Raw genomic sequence first — 27,011 nt, 5'->3', positions numbered from 1 at the left:
AAAAATACTATATATTATATATTTATTATATTATTATTATATAATAGTAAATAATTATCAGTGCACGCAGTGCAATTACATTTTTCTTAAGAACGTAACAAAATTAGCAAGCAATATTCTAAAAATATTATTATTTATCAGCAACTAGTCTGGCGTCAAGTTAATGAAAGTTGAACCTGAAAAAACGCGACAATTTCAAAAAAATTGTAGCAGGCGGCTCTTTGATTACAAGAATTGCATAACTTTTATACTTCTTATAATTTTCATATTCTAGAAATCATAAAAAGTATAAAAATTATCCAATCCTAGTAATCAAAGAGCCGTCTGCGATTTTTTGAAATTGCCGCGTTTTTTCTGGTTCTACTTTCATTAGCCAGACTACCAAATTTTATGTTTCAGTAGTATACTTTGTCAAGTTTCATTTCGGGCGTAGACGGAGAGAGTCATAGTGTCTTTGTCTTGCACTGGTGCTGGCACCCAGAAGAAGGGGATGAGTGTAGTTTTTTTTGTTTCTATTTACTGACAAGATTTACTTGACCAACTATATATAACTACGCTACTGTATTCATAAGCCAGCTGCAGACTACGCGGCGCGAAGCCGCGAATGCGAGTGTGGAGTCAATTTCGCTGATTAGCGAAGTAGACTCCAGACTCGCATTCGCGGCTTCGCGCCGTGATTCGCGCATGAGTGTGGAGGTCCCTCTAGATTTATAAATGTAAAGCTCACTCCAGACTAGTCCAGACTACGCGGCGCGAAGCCGCGAACGCGAATGTGGAGTCGATTTCGCTGATTAGCGAACTAGACTCCACACTCGTGTTCGCGGCTTTGCGCGGCGATTCGCGCACGAGTGTGGAGGCACCTTAATCATTAACGTTTCTACTCTGTGTTCACTCTTTCCCTCTTTTCTATGGATGGTATAGAAGGGGTTGGCCGGTCGAAATAAATAGCAGATGGCGCCAGCATAGCTTGCCCTGTCAATCCCTAGAATTGTGTCAAATTTTTGTTTTTTTAATGTCCTGGATGCCAGCCCTTTAAGCCAAATTTCATAGAAAAAGGGGCAAGCTATGATGGCGCCATCTCTGCAAACCTTTGACAGTTGCCAACCCCATTATTGCAAAAGTTATGGATGGTATAGAAAGGATCGCAATCTCTTATGGCAGAATTGTTGTAAAAGTGACCGCGTTAAGCTTTAAATAATAGTTCCTAATCTCTCCGGTGGCGCTAGTTAGGCTCTGGGACATGAGTATAACATGAACCATATAAGGCAAGAAATAACCCGACCAAATTACGTAGGTTGTTTTTGGTAGTATTTCGGTGTATGGTGGCGCCGCCTAATTACTGTTTATTGATGGACACTTTTCATACATAGAGTTTTGGCTCCTTTATACAGTCTCCATGGCAAAAGTGACCGCTTTCAGGCTTTCAGCTTTAAATAATAGTTCCTATCTCTCCGGTGGCGCTAGGTAGGCTCTGAGACCAAAGAGTATTGTAATATATAGGAGACTCTATGACATGAACCATAGAGGTATATTAATGTAGAGATTAAATGGGGAGGGGCAGCAAATAACCCGACCAAATTACGTAGGTTGTTTCTGGTATGTTGTCAGGAATGTTAAAACGTATTTTTAATTTTGTCGCATTGCGTATGTTCTGTCTCTCACGGTCGCACGGGTGCACATCTATATAAAATACTAGGTGTATGGTCTAGGTACTTCAGTGTATGGTGTCGCCGCCTATTTACTGTTTTTACGGTCACTTTTTGATACATGAAGATTCATTTCCTTACCTCAACCTTCCATACTCTTTCCTTTCTATCTGTCATCAAAGAGTATATAACCACTACGTTTCTGTCATATCATACATTTAATTTAGAATGACAGTTCAGTTTCAGTCTGATAGGAGTTTTTAAAATACCTACGTGTCGTGCACTTTTTTTGGTAATGTTGACCCAAAATTAACAGTTTTCTTTTTATTTGTGAATAAACAGTACTTAACCTGGTATAATCATGGCAAGTAGTGATCATTCAGCAGATTTCCAGGCAGAAATGAAAACCCCACCAGCATCTTCATCATGTGCTACTGCAACTCCACAACTTGAAACGGGAGTTACTCAAAGTGGGAACATCCAAGAGCTCTGCAAACTCACAAAAAACTTAGCATTGCAGCAATCAACCGTTAAACCGATCCAGGAGGAGAATGTATCTGATACTTCTTCCAAGCCATTGTTTACAAACGCAAGCCAAAATAACAATGAAGTGCTGAAAATGTTAAGTCAAGTTGCTGATAAGGTAACTGAAAACACTACGCCAAAAACTACGAAGAAAAAGAATGCAAAGAAAAAGAAAGAAAGGCTAAAAAAGCTCCAAATTACACCACAGAATGTTACACCACCGCAATCGCAGACAGCGCCACCAAGTAATGCTTCGGTTCAAGAATTGTTTACTAGACAGATAGCCCCTATGTATCTCGCGAGCCCATCACACTACCTGGAGAATTTAAGTTATCATCCTCACTTTCAGTACATGTATCAACAGCAACCCCATAATGCAGCAAGTGTTCCTAGCTCACCTCTGGCTCAGCTACCCATGTTTAATGCTCACCACTCTGACATGAGACAGGTAGACCCTAGTACTCCAAGATATTTGCAAAATGTCATGCAACACCCTCTGCTCAATAAATCATATTCGGTTGACAGTTACCAACAATATCAACAGCACCAGCTACAGAGGCAAAGCGTGGGAAATATTACTCCAAACTCCAGTTTCAGGCACACACCAAAGTCAGATAACAAACACAAGAGTAGAACAAACAGCAAAGAGAGCAACCAAAATAGTGATAAAAGGTTCGGACTTTACATGCCTCTTAGTGAAGTGGAAGTGGGCCTAAAGAGCAAACAATTAATTGAAGGAGTTGTGAGGATCAATCCTAAACAGTTCACACATGCTTATGTATCAAGTAAGGATAGAGGTGAGCAAGACATTCTTATAGAGGGGATCAAAGATAGAAATAGAGCTTTGGAAGGTGACATTGTGGTTGTAGAAATTATCACAGACAGCAGCAGTGATGAGACTGATGCAGAAAACAAGAAAAATGATGCAGTTAATGAAATGAACGAATCTGGAGATGTACCCGTGGATGATGTCAGCAAAAATGCTGAAAAAGATGGTAATGATACTCAGACAAGTTTTGAAGATGTAAATGATGATGATGATGAGGATGCTAAAAATAATACTGATGACATGACACCCAAACCAGACAAAAAACAGAAGAGAGGAAGAGTAGTGTATTTAAAAGAAAAAGTGCACAACCGCACATGTATTGGAGTATTAAAACTAATGCCAGATAAAAACAGACAAAAGGCCTTATTTGTGCCTCGCGATCACAGGATACCACGCCTCAATATTCCCTTTACAAGTTGGCCTGATAATTTTTATAAAGAGGCTAAAAGCTTTGAAAATACTTTGTTTTTGGCCAAGATAATGGACTGGTTTGATTCAAGATTTGCTAATGGGAAAATAATAAAAAATATTGGCCAATCTGGAGATATGGTGACAGAAACTACAGCTATTTTGGCACAAAATGACTTGGATGTAACTCCATTCGGGCAGAAATATAGTCTCTTGTACCCAAGACTTGATTATGTTATACCAGAAGATGAAATAAAGTTGAGAGAGGACTGCCGAAAACTCTGCATTTTCAGCATAGATCCATCAAATTGCCGTGATATTGATGATGCTGTGTCTTGTATAAAACTTGACAATGGAAATTATGAGATTGGCGTACACATATCGGATGTGTCCCATTTTTTGACTGAAAGCACAGAGCTGGATGAGAAAGTAGCAGAAAAAGCAACAACCATTTATTTAGTAGAAAAAGCTTACCATATGCTACCAGACGAGCTGTGTATGCTCTGCTCCCTGTTTCCAGGGGTTGACAAGTTAGCTTTTTCTGTTTTTTGGGAAATAACTGATAATGCTGAAGTTCTTAGTCATAGATTTGCTAAAACTGTGATTAATTCCTGTAGTCAATTGGCCTATGAACATGCCCAAACTATACTTGAAGATAATGAGGATAAATCTGATTTTCCAGAGATAAACAATGGCTTCCAGTATAAAGATATAAGAGATACAATTAAAATATTAGGCAAAATTGCTGCCAAATTCAGGCGAGGGCGTTTCGAAAATGGTGCTCTACGTATTGATCAACCAAAGGTTGCTTTTCATTTACACCCCTTTAATGGGTTGCCAAAATCATTTTGGATTTATGAATCTAAAGAGAGTCATCAGCTTATTGAAGAGTTCATGTTGCTTGCTAACATGACTGTTGCTGAGAGAATACACAAGGATCATCCACAGCTAGCATTTTTAAGGTGTCATCCTCCCCCAAGTGGATTCATGATGAAGCAGTTAGCTAAAGCACTGAAGCCGATGGGAATTGATCTGGAAATTGATTCAGCAGGGAGTCTGCAGCGCTCAATATTGCCATATGTAGGTCCGGAGAATGAAGATAAAGGCAGAGCTATGGTGCTGAGCATGCTTTGTGCCAAGCCTATGGCGAGAGCAAAGTACTTTTGCGCTGATGGGGTAGACGATGATGATTTTCACCACTATGCTCTGAATGTACCTCTCTATACACATTTTACTAGCCCTATTCGGCGATATGCAGACATCATGGTGCACAGGTAACTAAAAATATTACTTCTAAAATTGATGTATGATTCCTGTCCTACAAAACTATAATGTATTTGTGATTTTTTCAAAAGGTCAGTCGGTTTGTCGTCCTTAAGGACTTATTTTAATTGGCAATATATCTTCAATAAGGGGTCATCCATTAATTACATTACATCACACGTTTAGGGGGTGGAAGGGGGTCAAAAAAATGTGACATGTTGTGACAAGGGGTAGGGGGGAGTCACAAACTTTGTGACGTCACTTTAACTTCATTAGTAACTGAAAATATATTAATGAACCCTTATACTTTATAGGATCACTCGTGCGTCTGTCCGTCTGTGGCAGCCTCTTCAATTTAATACCAGCATAAACAGAATTTATTTATCTCACAAAAATACTACAATTATGTAGGTAAAATTATGTTAAGTACCCTATTGTTGATTTACCTATAATCTTTGTTGTGTCTTCCATTCTATATATGTATGTATGTATGTATGTAAACACTTTATTGTACATAAGACAGATTACAAACACAATAAAAGAACATAAATATAAACAAATGACATGAAATACCTAATACTAACTTTTTTTTCACGTTTAATACGATTTCCCGTTTAAGACGCTTTTTTTGCAGAATCGTCTTAAGCGGGTTCTACTGTGTTCCAAATGTGACCAAGTGTCACAAGGAGGGGGGAGGGCTCAAGAAACGTAAAAATTCGTGTGACGTACTTAATTAATGGATGACCCCCTAAGTAACATAACAGGAACAGGACACAAGCAAAGATTTCTTTTTTTATTAACTAAATGGCTTGTCTGATTTAAGTTAAGAGTCCCCGGCAAGCTCGGCCGAATTGCACCTTCCCATACAAACGTAGTTCCGCTCTCATTTTAAAACTACGTGTTGGATTGTAATGAAACTTTGCACATACAATGACATGAGGTATATCTAGGTCTGTAATTAGTTTTTGTAGCTCTAGTTTATAAAACAAAAAAATAGAGCAAAAACAAGTTTTGTATGAAATACTTAAATTTGCTGTACGAGTATTTTTTTTAACTTTGGTATCTGAGGCTACATAAACTAATTACAGACAGATATACCTTATCCTATTTTAAGTACAAAGTTTCAGAGCAATCTAGTTAGTCGTTTTAAAATGACAGCGGAATTACGTTTGTATGGAGAACCGAGCTTGCCGGGGACCCTTAAGCAGACAATACATGCAACAGTACATGCGTTCAGTATTCAGTCATTTATTGCCTTCATAGGTACATAATAAGATGTTACATAATAATTTTGATCAGCTATGAACCCTGTAGGGCACTGCAACTTAATACTCACTAATTAACTACATTCTTATCTACGTAACTTACTAACTAAGTAATTAGTAATAAGTAGCTAAGGATCACGATTATAGGTTACAATACATAATATATTAAATTTGACATTCCAATTAAAGATTATATTACATGTTATTGAATTTCACATTAGATAAGAGATCAAATATTATTAAATTTACATTAAAATGGAATTTTACATTGCGATTGGAGATTAAATATTGTTAAATTTACCTTACGATTGAAGATTACATATTTTTACATTTTACATCACGATTAATTACATAATTATGCGTTTATTCTATGCTTCATCAGCATCATTTTTAACCTCTTGTCGTCCACTCTTGATCATAGGTCTCTCTTTGGCTAGGTAGGTACGCCGCTTATCTTGGTCCTGAGCTAGTCTCATCCAGAAATCGTAATGAGGGCTATGAAATAAATAATTAGCTAAAAAGCAAATCAACCTAATGAGTGTATTGAGACTAATGAGTTTCAAGCAAAGAAGCAATCTTAAGTTGTTAATTAAATTTGTACTTTGAACTTGACCTCAGTGCTCACTAATAATTATTTTAATTTCAGATTACTAACAGCCAGTCTCAAAAACAATGGTTCTCCAGAATGGGAGGTGGACAAAGTCCGTATGATTGCAGCTCAGTGCAACAAACAGAAATACAATGCCAAGAAGGCCGGTGAGATGTCCACTGAGTTGTACACGCTCAAGTACATTGAGATGCATTCACCCATGGTGACGGAAGGTGTTGTGGTGGAGGTTCGGGAGAAGTACATTGATGTCATCATCGTTGCTATGGGGCTTAACAGGAGAGTTTACTTCAATCCTGTAAGTTTAACCCCTGTTTTATAAAACTCAGTAAACCTGTGTTATATTTTGTCTTATCACAAAAAGAAATATCAAAATGACGGAAAGAGAAACGATTTGGAACGCTATGGGGGCCGCATACATAAGGAATTTTGATCCGATTTCCGTGCGGACATGTGTGATCGAGACGTCGCTATACACGTTAATAGTGCTGTCTCGCTTGCACATGTCATTTCGGACGGAAACTGAGTGAAAATTCCGTATAATATATGCGGCCGGGGTTACATTTTATAGACGTTTATGAATAACTATAACACTTTATTATGGTCACAGAAAGGTCTTATGGCCGAAATTAAGCCAAAGTAAAATTAGACAGGCAGCCATAACGCAACTATAAGGGACACTATAATAGTTAACTATTTCTGTTTTTTTATTCCGTAGACTAAAATGTCATTTCATGTGGTACTAAGAAACGTCATGTCATACAAACGTCATTTTAGTCTACAGAATAAAAAAACAGACCTTACGCACCCCTACAAAGAGATTTGTTTTGTAAGATGAATTAGGGGAAATCCACATACCTCAGAATGCCGGTAATCGGAAAACATCACCCATAATTCCATCATATTAAAGTCCAGTTTCGGAAATTTCCGGATACACCTAAAATAAAGCCATCCTTTCAAACACGCTTAAGCCCTTTATAAGGCAGAGGGAATATGTTTCCCACTTGATTTTAAACTTTATTTCAAAGTGCTATGGTTCAATTTTGTCCCTTAAGTCCCTAATAGAAAGTAGGCATGCATGTATTATATGTTTTTTTTTCGCAGGACTTCCCAGGCGATTTCAAGTGCGTGAAAAACGAGGCCGGCGCCAAACTATCCCGAATGGAAGTCCTTTGGCACAACGACAAGGACGCGCCGGCGGATGCCCCGCAGATCAAACAAGTCATAGAAGTGTTCTCCATCGTACAGATAGAAATGCACAAAGGCAATGAGATGGTCAAGGTTGAAACGAGACTTGTCAAACCGAAAGTTAGTGTGGAAAATTGATTTACTAAATACTATGTATCCTGCAGCAAAGCTGTCAGTTTGCGCGAGACTGCGTTTTCTCTCTATCGCACAGTTAGAAGGTGGGTAGTCTTATTGTGCGCGACTTGAATTGTGTTGTGTGACGGAGATACCTAGTGTTATATTACATTTGAATGACATCTGAAACTTCATTAAATAAATCTGACTTGTGAAGTACAACTTAATATAGGTATGTGATCATGTCTGTTGTAAACTAGTAACATTTTAACCCAAAAACTTCTTAGTTTAAATTGTTGTTCAAACTCGCTCTGATGTTTATATTGACATCAGTTTTGACTGTTTTAGAATAGAATAATATAATTAGGTTTGACTTTTTATTTTTTCTTAAGTGATAGTGAAATTGCAATGTGATCTAGATCCACAGTTAACTAAGCTAAGGTTTCAACTATTTTGTAACTTTTATTGTATTATTTTATAATTAAGGGTTTTAATGAAATAAAATTTGGAGTGTCTTGTAAGATACAATAATTGCCAATGTGGCATGGCGGCATTTATATTTATTATGAATTATACATATAAACCTTCCTCTTGAATCACTCTATCTATTAAAAAAGTGCATCAAAATCCGTTGCGTAGTTTTAAAGATCTAAGCATACATAGGGACAGACGATCAGACAGCGGTAAGCTTTGTTTTAATACTATGTAGTAATAAAATATTTTAGATTTTTTTTATCTGCTTGTATTTGTTATTGTACATGAATTAGTTTTATTTTTATTTGAATTGGTTTATTGATTCGACTGCAGTGCGCGCCATCTGCGTGTGACTATTGGAACTAAATACTGAAACACGTGTTTTGTCTTTGCAATTATGTTTAGGTACAACTTTGGTTTACAAGCAGAAAGGATGATGGTACGGAATTATCTTGCAGACGGACTTGGTCAAGGAATTCTTTTTGGTGATATGTACTTTAAAGTAAGGACGCTAACCACGAAGAATTTCTCCTGCCATTCCCTATCTCTATCGCACGTGCATAATTATAATGCTGTCTCGTTCGCACAGCGGCATTGACCGCCGGTACCTGGGCGACATAGTAATATAATTACGCGCGTGCAAAAGAGATAGGAAACGGCGGGTCGATGTACGAAATTCTACGTGCTGAGCGTCCTTACTTTAGCATGACTATTGAATTGAACGAGTTATGTGTTTGCCTTGCAAAAAACGTTATTTTGAATTGAATACCGATTATTATTGTCTTAAATACATCTATAATTTCATTATATAATCTCTCTGACTTATTCTCCAGTGGCTCTTTGAGTTTCGCGTATCTAAAGTCCTGTGTTTTGAACGGTTGCAGCGCCATCTGCGTTAAGAGTCCCCGTCAAGCTCGGCCGAATTTCACCTTCCCATACAAACGAAATTTCGTTCTCATTTTAAAAGTTGAATTGTAATGAAACTTTGCACATACAATGACATAGGTCTGTAATTAGTAGTCTGAAATAGAGCAAAAACAGGTTTTGTATGAAAAACTTAAATTCGCTGTATTTTTTTAACTGTGGTATCTGAAGCTACATAAACTAATTACAGACATAGATATACCTTATCCTATTGTAAGTACAAAGTTTCAGAGCAAACTAGCTACTTGTTTTAAAATGAGATCGTAACTACGTTTGTATGGAGAACCGAGCTTGCCGGGGACCCTTAAGAGTCCATCAACCTGCTCACTAGCGCCACTGGTAAATAATTGTAATTATTTAAATTTAACGATAGATACTTAAAAAAGGGGGCCGCTGCGTACTGTATTTTGTATTTAAGTACCTTTTGAATACATTATAATATTTATAATAGTTTTTACGTCGCTGGATTCGTCAATCTATGCGTTCGAAGTTAAAACGGCCGTTTTTGTTTTGAGTTCATAGATCGACAAACCCAGCAACATAAAAACTAGGTTTGATGTATTCAAAAGGTACTTAAATACAGTACGTATTAGCGGCCCCCTTTTTTAAATATCTATCCATAAATTTAAACAATCACAATTATTAAGCAGTGGCGCTAGTGAGCAGGTTGATGGGCTCTTAAGTTTTGTGCGTTTATCCTCATTGCTCAATAGTAGTTTGAATATTTATTTAACGACGATGCATGTAACCTGCGCAAGTACCTACCTTGACTACACAAACGATTTGCATCGTGTGCAATCATAGTATTAAATTTTTCTAATTTATTATAATGTTTTTAGTCGGTAATCTTGCCTTTTCTTAGATATTATCCATATATCTGGGTTAAGTTTAAACGCTCAAACGCTACTTTTGTAACTTCTTTCATTGATGTTGTAGACAAATCAATACATTTTTGAGAATTTGTGGTTATTTTCTTTTAAACCCTCTGCCTTGTATGTACTGTGAGGTTCGAAATTGCATGGAGAAATTATGAATTTCATTAATTAATAAGTACTTCAATTAAATATTGTTTTTTTTTTCTTTACTTAGGTACCTACTTAAAGCAGATTGGATAGATGAGGGTCTACCGCGAACACCGTAGTTCGCAAATTGCGCGTATCTTTCTTTGTCACTCTAATTACGCCTTAATTGGAGTAAAAGAGAAAGAAGCCCGCAATTTGCGAACTACGGTGTTTGCGGTAGGCCTTCTGACATTTCATTAGGTCACTCGAATATGCAAGAGTAATAGAAATAATAAAATTTAGATTTTCGTGTTTCGCGGTAGGCTGTGTTTCTGCTAGTAGCGCCCCCTGCGCAGTTTTGCATAATATTCCCTATTGCAAAGCGCATGCGAATATCGTTTGGAGAGCCCTGATGACTAAAAAGTGGTCTGACCAAACAGATTGCAGGTAGGTAGTTAAAAAAATCATGACTGTTCCCATATGCATACGGGCCATTCGGCATACCAAAGGGTTTGGGGGGGGGGGACAGTCGTGTCTCAAGGGCCCTCCACACTTGCGCGAATCGCGCCGTGATTCGCGCATGAGTGTGGAGGGCCCTTCAGAATAATAACTGCAAATGCCCTTTGGTAGGTAAAATAGCGCCATCTATTTCAGAAACAAAAAATAAATTATTATTCTGAGAAAAATATCCAAGGGTGGAGGGCCCTAGACATAGTATATAATAGTATATAAGCTCGCCAGACTACGCGGCGCGAAGCCGCGAACGCGAGTGTGGAGGGCCCTATAGACGCGCCACCGAGCGACCGGGGGTAAGAGAAAGAATATTCATATTCATATGAAATTTGGGCAGCATACATAGATCTAGCATTACATAGATCAGCTATACGTGTGCGCCCGTGAGGGACAAAACATACGCAATGCGACAATATGATTGGTCGAGAAGATTTGTAGCCCATCATAAACCATACTAAATTTACGGTGGGGAATAAAAAAAATGTGAGACTGTGACAAGGACAAACAATAACAGCGCTTTCTTTGTTACTCACACTCGTGAATAGGTTCGGTTACATTGTACGATCAACTCAGGCCGTGCGGTCTCAAACGCCAATTTGGCTCGCCGAATTCGACCGTATATTATGACCGATATTGCCGATAAAATGGGGTGCGGACGCAATAATACTTTGTGACGCTAATAATCGCGTTTGGGACAATTTTTTTATTTAGAGCGCTTAAATGTCATCATAAATTTAAAATAAGTGAGTGGCCAAATTGGCGTTTGAGTCCACACGGCCTGATTTGATCGGACAATTAAATAATCAGATTGACGAAAATTGTCCTCGTCAGGAAAGCCCTTTTTAGGGTTCCGTACCCAAATGGTAAAAACGGGAACCTATTACTAAGACTTCGCTGTCCGTCTGTCACCAGGCTGTATCTCGTGATCTGTGATAGCTGAAATTTTCACAGATGATGTATTTCGGTTGCCGCTATAACAACAAATACTAAAAACAGAATAAAATAGAGATTTAAGTGGGGCTACCATACAACAAACGTGATTTTTGGCCGAAGTTAAGCAACGTCGGGCGGGGTCAGTACTTGGATGGGTGACCGTTTTTATAAATAATGGTACGGAACCCTTCGTGTGCGAGTCCGACTCGCACTTGGCCGGTTTTAACAGCTGCTTTTCCATATGTCAAATGTCAAATTCCTTTCCTGGAAAAGAAACACCGCGCTTTTGTATTTTGTGCATTTGTTTGTGATAAAACTGATAAAAAAACTAAAATAACACAATTACTAATTACTACAATTAGTATGGAAAACAAGATAGTTGTTGATAATATATTTAACTCCGAAAAATATAATAGTTTAACAGCATTAGTGAGTCAACTGCACACTCTGTTGTACAAAAATTTACAAACATCAGATACAATTGCTGCGGATCTCTTAGATGCCGATTTTATAGAAGAAATAAGGACTGTAACGAGACAAACTGATGTACTGCTACACTTTGGGACCACACTTAGGGAGCTAAAATGTGTTATAACTGATGAATCAGCTTTTAGAGACCATACAGTTTTCATACGTTATGAAGGCCCCAAGAAATTATGTGTCATTGATGCATCTATACCTCATTCAGAATTGCAGGACAAAGAATATGAAAGTATTAAAGACATTGTGAAAGCTTTTGAGGAACACGTAAATGCCCTATCTGGTTATTTTTATGAATTGGAACGCATTGACAGATACTGCACTGTTATGGAACCTGCTAAGCCATCATTTAGAGATGATTTTAGAAGAATATTACTAGGTGAAATAATGCAGTGGCTCTTATCCACAAATTTTTAATAAGAATAACAATTTCTCACACATAATCTCGGCCGAGGCACGTCTACACAGATCGAGCTCCGCGCGGCAATTTCCTCGCAAGTAGGCTCGTTCTGTGGGGTTATTCCCACTAGTTACCATCAAGTTGTTACCAGTCGTAACTCCTGGGTTTTTTTTTTAAAGTGGGTTTTTTGCCTGTAGTTACCACCAAAATGTTAGCATTCAATACTAATAAAAACAGTATAACTATAGTGCTTTAATCAATAATTTTAAGTCAATTAGAGTTTCAGTAAACTGCCTTAAAAGTGATCAATAATATAAAACTATTTTACTGGTTCTATTGCAAAACAGAAGAGGTTACGAGAAGGGCGAATATTACCTGGAATAAGTACTGGTCACTAAAAGAAATTCTTAAGGGTGACTACAGCCTGAACCTAAAGAAAGTAGTAAAAAGAAAGTAGTAGAAAGTTTCTTCTGCCATGCCTGATCTATGGTTCACAAACATGGGTGTACACAAATAAAGTAAAAGAAAAAATAAGATCAACACAGAGAGCCATGGAAAGGAGTATGATGGGACTCAGGAAGATACAAAAAATAAAACACACAACAATAAGAGAAAAAACAAAGGTTGCTGATGCCCTCACAAGTGCTTTAAAACTTAAATGGGGCTGGGCAGGACATGTAGCCCGAATGACTGACAAAAGGTGGACCAACATAACCACTAAATGGAAAGCACCAGCAGGCAAACGGTCCATAGGAAGACCAAAAAAACGGTGGACAGATGACATAGTCCATACAGCTGGAAAACAATGGATGGAGAAAGCGAAGCAGAGAGATGATTGGATAAAATTGGAGGAGGCCTACACCCAAAGAGGGATCCATATAGAAGATAACATTTAAATTACAAATACAAAAACCATATAAAACTTCTTATGGAATAAAGGGCTATAATAATAATAATAATAATTGCAAAACCTAAAATAGTTAAGGAGAAATTAACGTTTGGATGAAAAAAATCCCAGTAGTTACCACTGGTAACATCTTGGTGGTAACTAGTGGGAAATGGGAATACGCCATTCTGTGTGGACCCTACTATTTATTATAAGTTATAAAACATAAATTTTATTAAATAGTTCCTATATAATAAATAAATAAATAAATAAAGCCTTTATTACTGACTTATTTTTAACAATAAAAAAACATCTTTATATATATATATTTCACTTATTCTAATTTGTGTTTCTGACATCCGGGACGTTTTCATTGTCAGTCTGCCCTTTGGCAAAGGCCTCCCCTAGAATTTGCCATAACTCCCTGTTCATGGCTTTCCTTCTCCATAATGGTCCAGCTATTCCTCTAATTTCGTCCTCCCATCTTTTCTTTTGTCTTCCTTTTCTCCTTTTCCCATCACGGGGGTACCAGACAGTGATATCTTTGGACCATTTGTCTTTCCGGCTACGAATCGTGTGCCCAATCCATTTCCATTTTAATTTCTTTACTGTATATGTGACATCAACTACTCCTGTTAATTTTCTGATATGTGTTAGTTTAACTTTGTCTTTCAGTTTGATGTTCAGCATACTTCTCTCCATTCTATTTTGGCACACTTTCAGAGCTTTCCTTTGTTTTTCCGTTAGGGCCCACGTTTGGCACCCGTACGTAAGGCATGGCAATATACACGTATTAAGAACCTTTTTTTTTTATCTTCCATAGTGAATTTTGGGTTCTTCATTACTTCTTTAAGCGACCAGTACCTTTTCCACGAGTTACTTATTCTGGTATCTATTTCCTTTTGGATTTGATCTTCTGGTGAAATTATTTGTCCTAAGTATGTGTATTGATCTACATATTCTATTGTGTTGTTGTTAAGTTGTATAGGTTTTTGTAATCCATTAGTCATTAATTTGGTCTTTCCAGAGTTCATTCTGAGGCCCACTTGTTCACTTGCCTCTGCTAACTGCTGAACCATAACTTGTAGGATTTCTGGTGTTTCACTCAATAGGATCAAGTCATCTGCAAATCTCAAGTGGTTTAGTTTTTCACCATTTATGTTTAAACCATAAGCATCCCAGTCCAACTTCCTAAATATGTGCTCCAACACAGCCGAGAACAACTTGGGCGAAAGTGGGTCTCCTTGCCTGACGCCTTTCTTTATGTTGAATTCCTTTCCTACCATTTCTGTTTTTATCTTAGCTGTGGAGTTCTTATAAATTTCTTTAATTATCCTTATGTATTTTGGTGAAACACCTTGACATGTTCCTATATAACCGTTAGTTAAATACTTATTATAATATAAGGTTTATACCTAATGCTTAGAAAATAGGATCTTAGTTCAAATCTAGTAAATTATTATTTGCAATAAGATTTATGACATCACTTCTTGGTTTGTTGTTAGTATCTTTGGGTTGGGTTATTATTTGTCAACTACACAAGTAACTTAAATAATTGTTTTCAAAGGGATACTCATTTCTGGCAGATGACAGGACTTGGCTGCATGTTGAAGTGACCTCCAAGGGCAGCGCAGCAAACATTCACCTCCTGGGTCACTCGGAGCATTGGCATGACAAGTTACAAGCTGGTCTGCTTAACTGGGACAATGACAAGGATATTGTGGAAAATATTACAACTATGTTTGGTAAGACATAAACTTTGTACATGATGTCAGTCATGACTGAAATATACTTTTTATTTATTTAATTGAAAGGACATACTATAGTTTGGTAAGCCATTTCCGTCGGAGTCTCAGGTGTCCATGGGCGACAGTAATCGCTTACCATCAGGTGATTTGTCTGCCCGTTTGCCTCCTATATCATAAAAAAAAATGGTCGTGCTTTGTTCTCCCATAGAAGAAGTTGAGTTACTAGCCTTTTCTACTGATAAAGTGGGTTTGGCAGAGTATATTTCGTTTTCATTTACAATGAAGGAGCATGTGAACACTTATAGGGAGGGTAGTTTGGAATTCGGACTAACAACACGCGAAAAAAACAGCTCCGCATTAATTAAATTGAAACAGTGGAAATAAGCCCCGGGAAACCGGAAGCTGGCAAGTTTAAGGTGCATGTGAATCGATAGTGACGATATTTACATTACAAAAGTGTTTTGAAGTGAAAATAAGTGCAACAAAAGTTAACGGCTGTGATCTAAGTTTGAGTCACCGTTCATGCCGGCATCTCTGTCGCGCGCGTGGACTTGCATATAGGATTCGCTGCTCGCACGCGCCGACATCGACACCTACCCAGCGCACTAACCAACCGACTGCACAGCAAGTATAATTAGAGATTAAGTATACGATACAATAAAAACAATCAAAGATGAAGTGCTTTGCTTGCAATTTAGTTATAAATGTTCGTTTAGAGCTATTGAAATGCGTCACCTGTCAGGCAACATATCACTATACGTGCACTAGTATGACTTCCGCTTATTATAGGGAACACGGAAAGCATCTTAAACTATATTGGACCTGCCAAAGTTGCGATAATATTACACGTAGGAAAAGAGATGATGATACCCCAGTACGGAACCGGTACTTACCCCCAGCACCAGCACCGCCACCGGACCCGCGCCTCGACGACACCACCATGTCAGTCGACAATCTACTAGGCTTAGACGAAGATACACACTCTCAAATATATGATAAAACAGAAATAAGCAACAGCATAACGACACAAAACCCGTCCACAAATATCGCACCCCTAACTACAAGCTACCAGCCCCTCACACTAGATCAACTTAGCGCTCTTCTAGACAAAAAATTGGATAGATACAAAACAATTATGTTGGCTGAGATGAAAACTACAATACAACAAGAAATAAATACAAGTATACACCAATTAAAACAGGATATAACTCAAGAAATCAATACACTATCATCACAACATGAAATTCAAAAAAGTGAACTACAGAAAACTAAGGCAAAAATAGAACAATTAGAAAAGGAAACCCACCAATTAAAGACAGAACTGCACCAGCTAAAATATCAACTAGGGACAGAAACAAACACAATTAAAAATATCGAACAAAACAAAACAATAATTCTGTATGGCCTGGACGAGTATGAATATGAAACGGAATCAGATCTATGTCGCCGTGTTGATAACATGTTCGCCGATGTTATGAATATAAATATTAACGGATTTATAGAACAAGCCACCCGAATAGGTAAAAGAGGGTACCCCCTAACAACCATTTTCGGTCGCCGTTACGACACGGTGTAGACACATCTTGCGTCGACACCGTCTTTTCCGGTCACAAAACGGTCGCAGTGTGGTCGCCGTTACGTCGTCGTTACCAAAATGGGGAAGGCTCGACACGGACACATTTCAGTCACAAAGTGTCGTCGCCGTGTGCACACATTGTTACCAGTTTGCGACTAGTTATCCCAAAATCATTCGTTCATTCGTTCATTTTGTTCGTTTCAAATGGGAACTGTCAGATGGAAATATACTTAAATAAAAATAAACAAGTGACAAACGCCATCGCTAAGAAGGATTTACAAGACGTAAGTATTTATTGTTTGCATTTATATTACATTATGGCTTTAAATACTATGGGAAATTAAACTGCTCGAGTGATTTGATTAACTAGGTGTAATTTTATCAACGCGCCACCTCATTATTTTAGTTTAGCCAGAAATTAAATCATTTACTTCTCAGTGCATGTGTTCATAACTACATTATTTGATGCAATTTTAGTGCTCCGATGCATATACTATACCTAAATAATAAAAATAACGCTTTACATACTACTAAACTTGGTAATTTAAGATGTAAAAATATGGTTTAAGGCTGAGAAAATTCCAGTCACAAAGTAGTCGCAATGTTACGACTCTGTGTAGACTCTGTGTAGACACTGTGTAGACATATGTCAAAAGTAGTAACAAAGTTACTGGATTTGCAAAATGGCTCCTTGTACTCATCTGTTTTCAGATCAGTGTTGCCAGATCGTACCTTTTATTTACGTACTTTTTGAATAGCATACGTACTTAAAACGTACCCCGCCCAAAACCGTACTAAAATCGTACTTTTTGGCTAAACCGCACATTTTAGTACGATTTTACGTACTTTTCGTATGAGCGGTTCAAAAATATGCTATAATGGCGTAGAAATAATAGTGACAGACCAAAAAAGTACGATTTATTTGCGTAAAAATTTGTGACTTTTTGTTTTGGTATTTCTGTGCCTTACTATTTTGCATATTAATACTGTTCCTTTTGCCCTGAGAAAAACAAACTAAACATAGTTTTTTGCCCAACGTGACCCAAGTTATCTTTATTTTCAGATCTAACCAATTGCTACAGAATACAAATGACAAAGAAAAGAAGCAAGAAGGAAATAAAACAAACAAAAATACAAATGATTCCTCGACGCAATCGGGTGATTCTTAAATTGTGTCCAGATTTTTTGTTTTTGTCATAAAAGTGTTTATAAGAGTTTTGAATGATTCGCGGCTAGTTTCACTACCTATATAGACCGTGATTACCTTTTGTATTGTTTTTGAGCTCCCGATATTTCGACGCGGTTACATGCATCTTATTCACGGGTGACTGAAGATAGCGGGTGGGTGTCAAAGTTGTGTAGACTGCGCTCTGTCTACCCTCATTATATCATATCGGGGATATCGGGAGCTCAAAAACAATACAAAAGGTAATTACGTTTTTTTTTTTCATACAAAACATGGTATTATATTGGTGATTCTTGAAATGTGTCCAGAAGTTTTTTTGGCATAAAAGTTAATTTTTCACATATTGTTACATATGAAGTACATACAAAAAGTGAGCGTTCCGTGACATTTCTTGCATTTTCTAAATATGTATTCTTTATCTATGAGGATCTCACTAGAATACCTAATATAATTAAGTCGTTAATTTTTAATTATTTGTAGTTTAAGTTTTAAATAAGTATTAAATAAGTACAGACGGATGGTTGTGATATAATATATAGACTGCGAGCCACGAACCGATTTTAATGACCAATAGCCTCCCGGGCGAAAACTCGTAAAGTGGAATACCTAATCTAATTAAGTCGTCAATTTTTAATTATTATTTATAATGATCTCAGCAAGTCGTTTTAGTTTAGTAAGAGCCTGTTATCGATTTTAGTCGCAAAAATGTAAAATTGTTAGATTAAGTCGCAGAAATTGTACACCTTTTGATACGTACTTAATAGAAATAACAAGTACTGGTTTCTATTAGCACGTCTTCTCATCTTGCAGTTTTACAGATCCATTTTTTGAAAACAGACTCTAAATTAGTAATAATTTTTTTTCTGATGGACGTTTAGCGCGCGTAAAGCACTGATTTTGTCGCTCATATTTATTTGTAAACTTCGTAAAGTTTGGACTGCTAAAAATAGTAATTTTGTATTACACATATCCTGTACTCTACCTTTTACAGACTAAATTTTTATTATTATGACTGAAGTAGTATAAGTTAGACGAAATCAATTTCTAGTATATTGTTCTTGAAATCATTTTAGATCATTTAAAGCTTTTTTTTCATACAAAACATGGTACTTTCATTTCATTTCATTTCATTTATTCCTTGCTTAGTGTGTGTACAAAAGATCTTATGCATAAATCATTACATGTCTCAACACAACCCTGTGAGGGTATTGCAATACATTTAAGAGCTAAGAACCTACCTATACAGAATAACATTTAATGTACAAAATGTAATAAGTTAGGCATTTGAAAATACATTTAAAATAAATTTAAAAATATGACCTAATATAATTTATTTAATATAATTTTAATTTAATTTAAATATTTCTTAGGCAATTGTTAGGCATTAAAATATAATTTCCATTGATTTACTATATTGGTGATTCTTAAATTGTGTCCGGAAGTTTTTTTTTATAAAAGTTTTTATTTTTCACACATTGTTACATATAAAGTACATACAAAAAGTGAGCGTTCCGTGACATTTCTTGCATTTTTTTAAATATGTTTTCTTTATCTATGAGGATCTCACTAGAATACCTAATATAATTAAGTCGTTAATTTTTAATTATCCTGTATAATGATCTCAGCAATTCGTTTTAGTAGTTTAAGTTTTAAATAAGTATTAAATAAGTACAAACGTATGGTTGTGATATAATATATAGACTGCGAGCCACGAACCGATTTTAATGACCAATAGCCTCCCGGGCGAAAACTCGTAAAGTAGAAAACCCTGGTTTTTTTCTTGTTATTTTATAATAGTTTAGTATGGTCAACCACTGAACAAATATTAAACTTTAAAATATTTTGAGCCTTGCCAAGATAAGGGTTAAAAAAAGTATGCTTAGAGAATGTTAATAATTAATGTTTATTTATCGAAGCGTTGATAATATTGGAAAGAATACCATTTCGGTATTGCAATCCATAGCAAAAACTTTGCATTTAATGTCGTCTAAATTATATTCTCTCAATTCTTCATTTTCATAAATGATCGCTGTGGCATATATGTTTATGTTTGATGATTTAAATGGCAACTCAAAAAAAATATATTTGTTTTTTATATTCCCGCCGAAGACTTTTATTTTTCCTTCTACACAAGTAGCGTATTGCATTTCTGTTAAATTTTTGTCAGTAGTTAGAAACCACTTGTCCTTATTGTTTTTAAGCTTAGAATAAATTTAAAAGTGGAAAAATTACTGCCTTAGGTGAGACTTGAACTCGCGGCCTCTGGATGCCTCGGCAGAGCGCTGGAGTATCTATCCAGAGGCCGTGAGTTCAAGTCTCACCCAAGGCAGTAATTTTTCCACTTTTAAATTTATTCTAAGCTTAATAGCATCGATCGCAGACGTTTCTGCTTGTTAAAAATTAACTTATTGTTTTTAGATATCGAGTATTTTTTACTAATTCTGTCTTAAAAACTTTTTCACCAGTTTCCAGTAAAATTTCGTTTTTGAGGGCGGGATCTGATTTGTTGCAAGTAGTCTCTATATTCAATTTCGACAGTTCTTGTATGCGATTCGCTACTTGCGCCAATGGTTGGTCCCCTTTTCGTAACAGGTTTTTAATACTGTTAAGCATACCTTCAAAAGGATAGGCGCTAAGAGAAGGTAGAGACCCGAACTTCATAACGTCAATCATTGACAACATGGCATTAAATCTTTTATACTGGACGCTCGATGCCCAAAAGGGACGGTAGTTCGGAAGGGACGACAAAGGGACGGTGTGGCATTAAAAAGGAAAATCGTCCTATTTGGGACGATCTGGCAACACTGCTATTAATGGACAGTTTGACAAACCTTCGTTTTCAAGAGGTATTTCATATTGTCATTTGCGGTCACAATGTTTCGAAACATTTCAGTAACCGTTACGACACATTGTGTAGAGATTTGGTCACAAACTGAACGCAAAGTGTACACAGTGTGTCGACACCTTGTTACCGAAAAGTGTACACACGGCGACGACACTTAGTTACTGAAACAATTCTGGTCACATTGTGTGCACACGGCGACCACACTAAGTTACCAAAACTGAACACAGTCGCAAAGTGTAGTAACGGTTACGACACCGTTTCGACACATCTGACATTTAGTTACTACTTTGATGATTCTGCGACCGGAATGGTTATATGGGCCGTCGCCCCTTACGGCTAGACCTCTTAAGCAGACGAATGACCAACTATATACTTCAAAACGCACACTATTTTAAAAACACAGGTTACGCAATTTCACCCTTCTTAGATAAAAAAGCGTTAGAAGAAAGAATGCTACTTAGAGAAAATATGAGAAAAGCACGCCAAGAGGGAAAATATGCAGTCATTAGGAACAACAAACTTTTTATAAACGGTGTAGAACACGTTTATAGCGAAAATAGGTCACTAGAAATGCAAGCGCAGCAGTCAGATACAAAACAAAGCGCACCGATGACGTCATCATGCGCACAACAACAAACAACCTCGAACGCACCGAATGACAAAATACTAAGTACACCAATGGACAACGCTCGCAATAAAACTGATTCCTTTCGTGAATGAACTTACCATTATAGTTCAAAACGCTCAAAGCCTAAAAAACAAGATCGAAATCATGGAGACGCTTCTACTAGACAAAAATATCCAAATAGCATGTATTAGTGAAACCTGGATATCCGAAAACCAAAAAGAATTAGTTACGATTAACAGCTATGACTTCGCAGCCTCATTTAATAGGAGTCAACGCCAGGGAGGAGGTGTGGCAATTCTGCTACAACAAAACATCGAATTTACGGAAAGAATAGACATATCTAAACTATCAATAGAGTTCATTTTCGAGTGTTGTGCGGTAGAAATCCCTAAAGAAAATATACTGTTAATAAACATTTATAGACCGGATCGCGACATAGAAACCTTTTTTGATTGTTTAAATAGGCTGCTTTGTAAAATACAGCAAATAGAAAAAAACAGACAAACTTTTATAGTTGGTGACTTTAATATAAACATGCTGGGTAATTCACCTACTAAAAACAGATTAATTGACACTATGTTATGTTATAATTTTAAACAAATTGTAAAACAACCTACAAGGGAAATAAATAACTCATCTACATGTATCGACTTAATTTTTACAAATCAGATAAAATGTAATGTTGAGGTAGAAGATAACGGCATATCGGACCATAAAAGCGTTTTGCTGACGCTCCAAAGACAAGATACACAAAAAACCCAAAACCCGTGGTACGCACATAGTAGAATCTTTAGCGGAAAAAACATGTTACTATTTAAACAAGAACTAGCCAAAATAAATTGGAACAGCGTGTTGCTGAAAAAATATAACTTAAACCAAAACTTTCAGGCATTCCACAATACATTACAAAATATTTTAAATACCTATTTACCAATAAGACGTATCAAACTAGTACCATCAACCCATAAAAAAACATGGCTAACAAAAGGCTTAAAACTCGCTTGCCGACATAAACGACAGCTGAAAAGCTTCGCCAACACTACAAATAACTTAATAATTCATGACCACTATAAAAAATACGAGAAAATACTCAAAAAATGTATAAAAAAATCAAAGAAATTAAACCATATTAATGAAATAAAAAGATCCCACAATAAAGTAAAGACTATGTGGACGCTTATAAATAACATAACGCGCAGAAACAAAAAGAATATCTACAAAAATATTACATTAAAAACAGACAATACTATTTTAGAATCGCCCCTGCAAATAGCAAACCTGTTTAACGAGCACTTCGCATCGGTGGGTGAATCATCTGCTCCCGCGCCGTGCTCCCCGGCCGCGGGAGCGACAGCACCGCGCATCGGACGCCCTGTTATATATCCTACAACCAATTCAATCTATATTAGTCCAGTCAATGAAGACGAAATAACTAAATTGATACGTAAGTTAAAAAATAAAAAAAGCTATGGTATTGACGAACTCCCACCAGCTTTAATAAAAAAATGCGATGCTGAACTAGCAGCCCCACTGACGGGACTAATAAATCAATCCTTTGACGAAGGCGCTTTCCCGGAGCTACTGAAAATAGCTAAAATCAAACCAATTCTAAAACCAGGCGGTACTGCAAACAACCCAAATCAATACCGGCCTATTGCTCTGCTACCATCTGTGTCAAAAATATTTGAAAAAACTATGGCAAACAGATTATATAACTTTCTCGAAAAATATAATATCTTAGACTCAAATCAACACGGATTTCGAAAACGCCATTCAACGGCTTTAGCAGTATACAAATATATAACACATATCTTAGAGCACTTAAATATAAAACAATATAGTATAGGGCTACTCTTAGATATGACTAAGGCATACGACAAAGTATCCCATGAGATCTTATTGACTAAACTATACGGCATGGGAGTACGCGGCATGGCCTACAAATGGTTCCAATCATACCTACAGAATCGGAAACAATATGTACAAATAGATTATTACGACCACCAGAGCCGAGAGGTAGCGAGCGTAAACTCTCAACTACGTCAGACCACTTGCTCCCTCCCTCAAGGAAGTATTTAGTAGCGTACATCAACGATCTGCCCAAAATTTTAGATGAAAATACAAAATGTGTCATGTTTGCAGACGACGTCTCTTTGCTGTTTAGCGCTACGGACAGTACCGAAGCTAACCTAAAACTTTCGACCCTTTTACACACTGTCAAAAAATGGCTTGCCGAGCATAATTTAGATATAAACCTACAGAAAACAAAAATTATTCAATTTAAACCGACACAGAAGAAACCATTAGAATTGCAACTACAAATAAATAACAATACAATAGAAGAGGTAAATGATTTCAAACTGTTGGGTATAACTATAGATTCAGGGTTAAACTGGAAAGAGCATATCCAAAGTCTCAAAACAAGAATAATCAAATTTATCTACGCTCTTGGTATATTAAAAGCGAACACGGATTTTGAGTCGGCTTTATCAGTATATTTTGCTTATATCTATTCTGGCCTCCGATATGGCGTACTTCTCTGGGGAGATAGCACAGACGCCAAAGATATATTCATCCTACAGAAAAAGTGTATACGAATCTTAGCGAACGTACACATTCCTAACAGCTGCCGCCCTCACTTTATACGGTTTAAACTGTTAACGTTGCCCTCAATATACATAATGGAGGCTGTACAATTTGTCAGACAACACACAGAATTATTTCCATTAAAAGTCGATACGTGTAAAACTAGAAGTCAATATAGAAATAAGCTGCTACTACCTAGACCTAACTTAGCAATGTATAAGAATGGACCACAGCATAAATGTATCCAAATTTTTAATAAAATCCCTAATGCTATCAAATACGAACTAAATGAGAAAACTTTTAACTCTAAACTGAAAAGCCTATTAATAGAAAATTGTTATTACACAGTCGAATCATTCCTGGAAGATAATACGTTAGATAAATATGACACCGAATTAGTGTAAGACTGTTAACTTGACATATTGCTGCCATCACTTTAATATTAATTGACATTCATTAAATAAATAATAATTATAATAATTTGACAAGTTAATTCAATCAGAAATTATTGTATCGGTGCATTGTTGACGTTGATATTGTTGAAGTTACTAAATTAATTTATGAGACTAACTAATAGGTTACTAAACCACTGATACGCTAATATGTTAATTTTATGATGTTACCTTAATTGCAATGTGTAAATTAGAATTAATAGAATAGAAAAACTGTACTATTGTGTGCCCTTACAGGGTGTCATGAACTGGCTATATAAAATGTAACACCTTATTATGTACATGACAATGCAATATTGAATAAATGACTAAATGACTATCTTTCATATATACATTACTAGCTTTTGCCCACGGCTTTGTCTGATTTTTACGACTTTTTGCATTTTACTTAGAATGGAAACCTAAACTTATAAGAAACAAACAGACAACCACCTTCTTGCAGCACCTTGAATGTACTTATTACGGATGCAGGAAGTTTCCCGATGACTTACTCCTCCCGCCCCGTCCGTCCCGCCGTCACAGAATAAGTAATAGTATTATCATACAGAACGGCCACGCACCGCCCCGCCCCGACGTGCCGTTCACACATAGAAACGCAAATGATTTTTAGGGTTCCGTACCCAAAGGGTAAAAACGGGACCCTATTACGAAGACTCCACTGTCCGTCTGTCGGTCACCAGGCTGTATCTCATGAACCGTGGTACCTAGACAGTTGAAATTTTCACAGATTATGTATTTCTGTTGCCGCTATAACAACAAATACTAACAAGTACGGAACCCTCGGTGGGCGAGTCCGACTCGCACTTGTCCGGTTTTTTGATGTATGGCGTGTCCGCCCTGTGCCGCCGCGCCGCCCGCACTTGCCTAGGTACCGATTGACGACGATCGAGATAGAGACCATAGACCATAGAACCATAGCCATGTTGATTTTCAGACTTTGTCACCACATTTCTCCCTTTTAGGGGTTGATTTTTCAAAAAACCTGAAACACGTGTTTATTCATTTATCGTTAGGAATACTCCTGTGAGGTTTCGAATAAAACAGTCTAACTAATCTTGTTTCCCCATACAAACTTTGGACCCCCATTTTACCCCCTTGGGGGGTGAATTTAGAAAAATCCTTTCCTAGTGCACCCCTAGACCTTATAAGAAACCTACGTGCCAAATTTGTAATCTCTAGAACCAGCGGTTTGGGCTGTGTGTTGATATGTCAGTCAGTCAGTTTCTTCTTCTTATATATATTTATATAGAAGATAGCAGGTGTTCCCAAACTGTGCGCCGCGGCGACCTGGAGCACCGTAGACAGTAGAGGGGCGCCGTGAGGCAATCCTCCTCACCATGTTATCTATTTCGAATAGCCTAGCTAGGTTAGGTCGCCGCCGCCGAAATGTTTAAACTTGCAAATGCGCTGCGAACTGAAAAAGATTGGGTACCCCTGCATTATAGGTATGTAAACTTATCATGTCTTTTTTTATTTCAGATATAGCAAGTTTTGCTGTCAGGGATTATTCTCCAACCACAAATAAATTCTCTGAGAATTTACCTGAAGAAGTTGTTTGCGACATTTGTTTCTGCTCAGAATTACCTGAAATACCTGGTGTACCTCAGCCTTTATGTCAGAATCCACAATGTGTAGTTTATTTCCACAGGAGTTGCCTATTCCAGGTAATTTTAAATGAAATTATAAATAGATTAACCATTGGACGCCAATGACCAAAATATACGCATCGTAGGTCCAACGCCAAAGACCGATTAATCCGTCACAGACCACAGAGCAACACAGACCTACGTGCATATGCATAAGGTTCAATTTCAGTTTTGACACTTCGGTGACGTGGCGTCTGGATGAGAGCTTTTGTGTTTGACACGGCGTCGAAAAGGTTATAGTGGGGGTTTCCAAACTTATTGTAGTGCAGCTCCCTTGGTTATATCTAAATATCTCTAGTTAGAATCTAGAGCTGGCATATTAGGCTTACTGGTCCCTGACGCCTGTAAGACAATGCCACGACAGACCTGGGCCCCGCAACGCACAGTTTGTGAACCCCTGGACTAGAAACTGTATGTGTGTTTGTCTATAGTTCAGTTGTATAGTGTCAGTTAGTTTTTTCCTAAACAAATATTTGTAATAATTGTAATATCATCCTTTTCCAGTGGTTGGTTGCCTGTTCTGGTGGACGTCCGCCGGTATTAGGAGTAGCTACAGGCAGTTGTCCCACATGCTTACATACAACGACTTGTAATGAAAATGATAATTAAATAAATGTGACGTTTTCAACCAAAAGGTACCACATTGTCGCTTGTCGATTTCTAATTGAAGCTATATGGAAATAACGCCTTACTGACAAGCGACAATAAGTTCCCTTTTGGTTGAAAATGGCACAAATTACTATATACGATTATTCTTTAGTCATAGTAGGTACCTGAATATAAATATAATTCCAAAATAATATATAAATAATGTTTTTAATACACTTTCCTTTAATTTCTTTACCTACCCTCGTAGCAATCAAGCACAAGAATTTTTTTTTACGGTAC

General features: G+C 37.0%; 2 protein-coding genes across 2 annotated transcripts; both read left to right on the top strand.

Moving 5' to 3' along the window:
• The first annotated feature begins 1,891 nt into the window (after positions 1 to 1,891).
• On the top strand, positions 1,892 to 10,205 carry LOC134745495 (DIS3-like exonuclease 2). The gene is made up of 3 exons (XM_063679539.1): positions 1,892 to 4,682; positions 6,583 to 6,841; positions 7,648 to 10,205. Exons 1-3 carry the CDS (start codon positions 2,008 to 2,010, stop codon positions 7,867 to 7,869), a joined length of 3,156 nt encoding a protein of 1,051 aa, XP_063535609.1. The 5' UTR covers positions 1,892 to 2,007; the 3' UTR covers positions 7,870 to 10,205.
• A 1,740-nt stretch (positions 10,206 to 11,945) lies between these two features.
• On the top strand, positions 11,946 to 26,738 carry LOC134745151 (E3 ubiquitin-protein ligase Fancl). Its single transcript, XM_063679130.1, has 4 exons — positions 11,946 to 12,549; positions 15,043 to 15,201; positions 25,957 to 26,141; positions 26,628 to 26,738. The coding sequence occupies exons 1-4, from the start codon at positions 12,054 to 12,056 to the stop codon at positions 26,730 to 26,732; spliced, it is 945 nt and encodes a 314-aa protein (XP_063535200.1). The 5' UTR covers positions 11,946 to 12,053; the 3' UTR covers positions 26,733 to 26,738.
• The last annotated feature ends 273 nt before the right edge of the window (positions 26,739 to 27,011 follow it).

The sequence above is a fragment of the Cydia strobilella genome, chromosome 11 (genome assembly GCF_947568885.1).
Source record: "Cydia strobilella chromosome 11, ilCydStro3.1, whole genome shotgun sequence".
NCBI lineage: Eukaryota > Metazoa > Arthropoda > Insecta > Lepidoptera > Tortricidae > Cydia > Cydia strobilella.
The sequence above is the reverse complement of the archived record's forward strand: the minus strand, read 5'-3'. Positions and strand labels throughout refer to the sequence as shown.

Excerpts from the sequence above, each read along its gene's own strand:
- LOC134745151 (XM_063679130.1), top strand. The coding sequence starts at position 12,054 with ATGGAAAACAAGATAGTTGTTGATAATATATTTAACTCCGAAAAATAT. Across the intron at positions 12,550-15,042 it reads TTTTAGAAGAATATTACTAG|ATGACAGGACTTGGCTGCAT; the intron begins GTGAAATAATGC and ends CATTTCTGGCAG. Across the intron at positions 26,142-26,627 it reads ACAGGAGTTGCCTATTCCAG|TGGTTGGTTGCCTGTTCTGG; the intron begins GTAATTTTAAAT and ends ATCCTTTTCCAG.
- LOC134745495 (XM_063679539.1), top strand. The coding sequence starts at position 2,008 with ATGGCAAGTAGTGATCATTCAGCAGATTTCCAGGCAGAAATGAAAACC. Across the intron at positions 4,683-6,582 it reads GCAGACATCATGGTGCACAG|ATTACTAACAGCCAGTCTCA; the intron begins GTAACTAAAAAT and ends TTTTAATTTCAG. Across the intron at positions 6,842-7,647 it reads GGAGAGTTTACTTCAATCCT|GACTTCCCAGGCGATTTCAA; the intron begins GTAAGTTTAACC and ends TTTTTTTCGCAG.